At 45.5% G+C, this 7,029-nt stretch overlaps 1 protein-coding gene across 1 annotated transcript in view; it reads right to left on the bottom strand.

Moving 5' to 3' along the window:
• Positions 1-525: 525 nt before the first annotated feature.
• The window catches only part of LOC307075215 (matrix metalloproteinase-17-like), a gene marked incomplete at both ends in the record, with an annotated part of 60,229 nt that continues 53,725 nt past the window's right edge, over positions 526-7,029 (bottom strand). Inside the window, 4 exons of the mRNA XM_079735727.1 lie at positions 526-848; positions 3,322-3,579; positions 5,764-5,916; positions 6,814-6,896. Of these exons, the coding sequence (XP_079591853.1) occupies positions 526-848; positions 3,322-3,579; positions 5,764-5,916; positions 6,814-6,896 (817 nt within the window). The remainder of the gene's footprint in view (positions 849-3,321; positions 3,580-5,763; positions 5,917-6,813; positions 6,897-7,029) is intronic.

The following is a 7,029-nucleotide window of genomic DNA, read 5'->3' as shown; positions in this document are numbered from 1 at the left end:
TATCCAATCGGTCATTCAGCTCCGTAGTTTACCTTCCGACTTGGATTTCAGTGGGGCTGAACCATCGCTGCAGTAGGTTTCTAGAACGCTGGTTGTTTATCATCAGGAAATATTCTTCAGGCAATATCTTCCTCATACCAGCGGCCCTAGGTATTGATTCTGTCTAACCGATTTCTAATCCTTTCAAAACGCACACAGATGGCAGATGGGTAGTTGAATGCCGTAGCACTTTCCATTGAGTAAAAAACAATAAAACAAATGCTCGGATAATGAAATGCATTGAGTCCATCAAACGGAATAGTAAATAAATAGCAGAAAATCAGCAACATAATTATACAATGTAGGAGTATACACTTTCTCTGGCGGTTCAAACAGATTGTCCCCCTCGCTCCCAACCAATGAGAAGCTGGTCCTTTCCTCGCTCCTAACCAATGAGGCCCTCCTCCTGTCCGTGCTCTCGGCCGACTTGGCCCTCTGACTTCCTGGTTTGTGAGTTCAACACCTCTGGGTCCTCCGGCTCTGTCATCATAGAGGCGCGGAGCCGAGGGCCAATAGGAGCGTCCAGAGCGGTGGGAGGAGCCAGAGGGGGGTTGAAGGGGAGGCACGGAGCCCTAGCGGGGAGGCCGTGTCGGAGGTGCAAGAGCACACCTCGTAGCCGTTCTCGGCGTGGTCGGGGAGGTGCCGGCCGCCGTCCTCGGGGAACTTGCCCTCGACGTTGGGGGAGTCCGACTGCATCTCGGTGCAGTGCAGCCAGTCCTTGGCGATGAGCCGCGGGAACCCCGCCTCCACCTCCATGTCGCTGGCCAGTACACGCCAGTACTCCTTCCCTTTGAAGAAGTAGGAGGAGCCTGGACGGGATGAGAGCCGGGGGTCAGGGGTCGTTGTTAGAAGAGGGATAACAAATTGCGAGCACAGAACACTAAATCGATTCTCTTGATTTTACGCACAGGGACTCGTAAGGAGCACGTTCACTTTTCTCTCAAAAGACCAAAAAATACACGCAAGTTCTGAAAATCTGCGTTAAAAAACCGCCCTCGAAACATGTCCTCATTCAGGCAATGTCTCACAAAAAGTTTGAGGTGAGAATGACAATCATTCTGGTTTTGACTCCTCTTGTCCTCAAGAGAAACTCCACTCTGCAGGTTTCTGTGGCTCTCCACTTCATCGCATCTGTATGGATGGGTAGGTGTCTTCAAATGTGTCACTGACATACAGTTTTTCGTATATATTAAAAGATGCAGACACACACACTCTCTCTCTCTCTCACTCTCTCTTCCGCCCACACATGCACTCACCCTAGCCTAGATATTTTATATGCTGTTCAGACAGGCGACTAAATATCCGACATCTGCATATACTTTGAATCCTGCTATAATTGACATGCAGGGGGTTCAATGCAGTCCATATATATTGTATCTAGAGGTCTCCTCTCCAACACAACGGCACAGAAATGTTTGATTACAGCTTCATAACAGTTAAAATGACAGTGGTCACGGAACACACGATACCATGACATTTTCATGACATTTAAAGTGATAGTGATGTGACTAAATGAAAACGGATTACATCGTCTCTGGAGTCATATGTGAAGCAGGGAAGGAGGTTATACACTGGTCAGAGATGGGAGATACACCTGCAAGGGACCCCCTGGGGTCCACTAAATCCCATCCTTACAATCTCTCCTAGTATCTCGCTCAATCCCGAGGTGTGACTACATCTTCCCTTTTCCCAAACTTTCTTTCTCCATCTTCCTCTCTCTCTCCCTCTGTCTTCCTATCTCTACCACTCAGCCTGGTCGCCCTGCACCACAGAGAACAGAGGCTTTGAAGTGGCTCCACTTTTCTAGGCCTTAAGGTGTGTGTGTGTGTGTGTGTGTGCGCACACATGCAAAACAAGTTATTCTGTTGCTTTGGGCTCATGCATATGCAGGTTTGTGACAGATGGGGAAACTGCTGTTTCTTTAGAGTCTGGCCTGTTCTCTTTCACACATACACACACACACACACACACACACACACACACACACACACACACACACAAACACACCTCACAGCAGCACCTCTAAGAGGCTCAGAACCTAAGAAGCTGGAACACCTGAGCAGGTTAAGAGCTTCGACACATGAATCATGGGGAGATACTGCAGGTCAGACATGAACTGGAACACCTGAGCAGGTTAAGAGCTTCGACACATGAATCATGGGGAGATACTGCAGGTCAGACATGAACTGGAGAACGTGAGGGGCTTGGAGCTCCAGCGAGGAGCACAGATTAAGTATAGCTCTCGAGTCATCGATTTTTGCACAAGCCAGTACCCAAAGAGAATATATTTTCCTCTTTTAGACACATGTTATTCATGAGAAGGCAGGGGTTTCTCTCTGAAGGAAATAAGCTGCAGACGTTTGGGTTTGAGACCCAGAACCTTGGGGCTGAGACCCGGCTGAACGGTGCCCCCAACACCGTGAACGCTGGACTTAATATGAATATTCCGTGCCACATCACTGCTGCTGCAGGCTGTTGCAGTCGGCGTCAATTTTGATACATTTTGAATAACTCAACACTAAGCCAGTCATCTGAATTCAGCAACAATTTAACCAAATGATTATTGATTATTGATTAATCTATATTGTGTAATTATTTGAAAAAACAATGCTTTTTGATATCTATAAGCAAAAACATGCAGTTGGACTCTATTTGGAATGTAGTTGAACTGCTTGAGTTGAATATATTTGTTTGTATGACTTTTGTGATGTTATGATGAGCTTCTTGTTGGGTTAAGTCCATGCCCAAACCTGGCCCAAAGATATCCAACAATTTAACAAACAAAGTGTTGAAAGAATTATACTGGAAAATTACCACATTCTTGTTCAGTGTCTCTATACTTTGGTTATTTTCGTTGGACATAGAAGGATAAATATAGAACCAATTTTCACAGCTCGGTTTAACAAAAGACAAAGGAGAGGGAGAAAAAAATTCCCTCTATGTTTTCGTATGTTTTAAGTACATTATAAATGTACAGTACATTTCTATCTACTTAAACAAAAAACCCATATATATTTACCATAATATTAAACATGCTATTTAATGCAGTATTTACCATGCTATTTACCATAATATTGAACAGGCTATTTAGCACAGTATTGAAGATGATATTTACCACTATACTTAACATGCTATTTAACACAGTATTTAACATAATATTTACCATTAAACTCAACATGCTGTCAAACACAGTATTTAACATGCTATCAAACACAGTATTTAACATGCTATCAAACACAGTATTTAACATGCTATCAAACACAGTATTCGACGCCCACCCACCGTCAGACCAGCGCATGGCGTCGTCCAGGTTGGGGGGCAGCCCCTTCCAGAGCGAGGCGTCTTTGGGGTACCCCGGGTCCATGCGCCTAAGGTGGTCGTCGTAGCGCCAGTAGTGGGCGCCCTGGAAGAAGTAGGTCTTGTCGTTGTGCGGCCAGACGAAGGCGGCGTCCACGCCCTCCACGGGCAGGCCGAAGTCACTGATTGGTCGAGGGTAACCCTCCTCCACATTGTTGTCTTTGAAGACCCAGTACTTCAGACCTTGGGGGGGAGGGAGATGGGGAAGTGTCAGTCAAATGTCTCCACCAACAAGACCCTTGCCAAATCTCTATTCATTGCTTTCTCTCGTTCTCGTTTGAACCATTGCTCAAGGTAATCCTGACTCTCCGTTCGTTTCCTACGAGGAGACAAGCCTCAGCAGCGATGCTAACTAGTTATCCTTGACATCATAGTCAGACAGACCGACCGGTGTGAGCTAGTTGTCGACATCCGGTTGCCATGGTGACTCATACCGGATTAAACTCTACCCTAGAAATGCCCGACGGACTTCTCTGAGTATTTTTCAGAAAGTGCAATCGATTCATCTTGTGGTCGCTGACTTGCAAAGGAGAGTAATAGCTGGCTAATGAGGTACATCGCTCAACTCTACCGCAAGGCTAACGTCATGACGACACCGTGCCTAGCAACGCTGCCTCTACTCATGTGATGGCCTTGAGTGCCCTGTCCAGCAGTGGAGCTGATAATGGCTAACCTCTCGCTGGCCTTTTCCTTTGTCTCTATAGATGGACACCGGAATATTTAATGTCTGCTTTCTACTGAAAGAGAAAGAGACAAACACAGACAAATTACCACAGGCTGTTTTGTTGCAAGGGCATAAATTCATAATTGGTGTAGGTCAGTGGCGGCTGGTGTTTTTTAAAGTGAGGGAGGAAGGACTGCGTGCTTGGTTGCCATTGGCCTGCTTGCACTGTTGGTGTTTGGTGGCATGAGAATGTGAGACTCAAGTTGTTTCAGGGTGTTTTGGTGAACTGCAAAATAGTAGGGAGGGATAGTTATGTGAATAAAATTGATACAAAGCCACCAGTGGCCTCACTGTAATTTGAGAGCTGGTGGGCAGCATGTCTTTGAAATGGACTGTAAGGGCAGAAGGAAAGGATGCAAAGCCCATTAGTCAAATCAGGCCTACTCTTGATTTGTAGGTAAAGTAAATAAAGAAATCTGGGCCTATCATTGGGCCTATTTTTGACCTCAATGACTGAAGTTATTGGTTGTTATTTAGCTATGTTTATTTTCAGTTACAATTGTTTTAAGAAAAGACTCAAGATCAAAAGTGATGCCATTTGAAATGCATCATGCTCTGAATCATTCACCCTTTCCACACCCTTTCCACAATACCAAACAGAACGGTCAGAGTAACAAACTAGTAAAAGAACAAGAATATTATTTCAAACAACCTGATCTATAGGCATGGTGCCTAGCAAGGAAAGTCGGATAGTAGCACCAACGTGATCTTGACACTTGTCGTGACGTTTGGTTGCCCTATCAAGATTTTTCACATCAGTGAAACCATGAACAGCCCACGTTGGAGATTTGCCATTATTCAAGAGCAAACAGGGCCAGCAATACAGTCGATTGCTAGTAATGATACCACTAAGCCATGAGTACCTAGCAAACCATGTAGCACTCACAACACTGACGTTGCCATTACTTTGGTGATCTCGATTTTGGGAAGTGGTCTACCTTTTTCTTTGGTCGCTAACTTAGCACTGTAACTCAATGAATGGAATTCTTTGTGTAATAAAACATGAACAATGTCCTCTGTTTCCAATGTTTCCATTGTACACTTTATTTGCAAATGTTAGAATCTTGCTATCGTTCAGAGGATTTCACTTGCTTTGCGTCTCTGAGCGGCAATGCAGAGCGGGTTTGTTATCGACAGCGTTGCCAGATTGGACAGATTTCCCGCCCAATGATAATTTTTCCATTTTTACACCCACTCAGAGGAGGACTTTCCCCCTCTCCCATTGAAACCCATGTTATTCACCGGCCGCCAGAAGTTTCGGGGAAATTAATCGGAGTCAACGGAGGCTGAGGGAGGAACGTCCTCCCTTTAGTAATTGTCAATAGGCAATAGGGGGTGCTAATGTCCCTTTACCCAGGTAAACAAACATTATATATTCAAAGGCATTAAAGTAGTCATATTTAAGGGCATTCATTCATTACAGTAGTCTGGGCAATCTACATTTTTTATTCTCAACAATGTTAAGGAGGATCTTCCTCCCTCTCCTCAATGGAGAAGCCTCCACTGGTGTAGGTACTGTTGTCTAACTTAACCCCAGAGAGGGAGAGAGAGCGAGCGAGAGCGAGAGTGAGAGAGAGAGAGAGAAAAGGTCTTGACCGCGTTAGAGGAAGGGACTCCATGTTAAGCTGGTGCAGTGTGTGCACCTTTGAAGAAGACAATCTTGTGGTCCCCAGGCCTCTCGTACACGGCGTCCAAGCCTTCCAGGTTGGCAGGCAGACCCCTCCAGAAGCGCTGGATCTGGGCCGGCCGCAGGGACACCAGGTGCTTCTCCCGGGTCAGCCTCCAGAAGTACCTCCCTGTGAAGTGTGCACACACGCACATGAACACACGCACACATATACGCACAGATACACGCACACAGACGCATGCATACACACACACACATGCATACACGTACACATACACATGCACACACACAGACACACAGACACACACCTGAATTACAGCTCTATCAGGTAACGTAGATAAACAAGAAATATATTTTTTTTGTTTCAGGAGGAACTTTGCGAAGAGATGTGGTCGATGCCCAAAAAATGGATTCAATTAATCACCTCAAGAGACTTTTGCTTAAGGTCACCATGCTTGTTAGCCAGAGGGATACGCTTAAAGGACTGCGACTTGCCAAGATCAATGTTTTTTATTCATTGATGTTCCTCTATAATGAGACAAACAAAGCCGAACTCGGATCTAATTAACGTGATCGCTATGAAGAAAGTTGAGGCAGATATCCATTCACCTTGTTCCGTTAATCTAGATTAATTCTTCTATTATTCAATTCTATGATTCATATCCCATGTATCAAAGGATAACGAAACACTGGATATATCAATACAGGCTGTTGACTCTGAATGTGTTGCGGACGTTTGGTTTGGCCGCTCTGAAACAACATCAAATTTCACCCAGTGTTATGCTGTTTACTTCCTTTGTTTTTCTCCCTATCCAGGATTAATAAAGTTCTGTATTATCTATACGATTATCACGGACAGTGCAGGATCTCATCCACTCCTCTTCAAGGAGCATACACACTGGTTTGCTAGCACAAGAAAAGAGTCATAAGAAAACAACCCGACCCTCCAGAAATGCAAATACCCCTCTTAGCTCGCTTGCATTCCCTCCCACTCACATAGCCTCCGACCGACTTAAATGTCGGCTTTTCCCTGTATCGCTCTTGTTCTCCTGGTGGGTTTGTGTACCTTTAAAGAAGAAGGCCTCTCCTCTGATCTGGGCCACGGCATCAAAGTGGCCGGTGCATCTGTCCGGGGCGTCCCGGGCATACCTTGGAGCCATGAAAGAGAGAGAGAGGGGAGAGAGACACCAGGCAGAGGGGAGAGAGGGGAGAGGATGGTGATGGAGGAGAGGGTGGGGAAGGAGAGAGAGAATTCATCAGGATGATGAATGAGAGCAGACAG

The sequence above is a fragment of the Pollachius pollachius genome, assembly GCF_949987615.1.
Source record: "Pollachius pollachius genome assembly, chromosome: 4".
Lineage (NCBI taxonomy): Eukaryota > Metazoa > Chordata > Actinopteri > Gadiformes > Gadidae > Pollachius > Pollachius pollachius.
The sequence above is the reverse complement of the archived record's forward strand: the minus strand, read 5'-3'. Positions and strand labels throughout refer to the sequence as shown.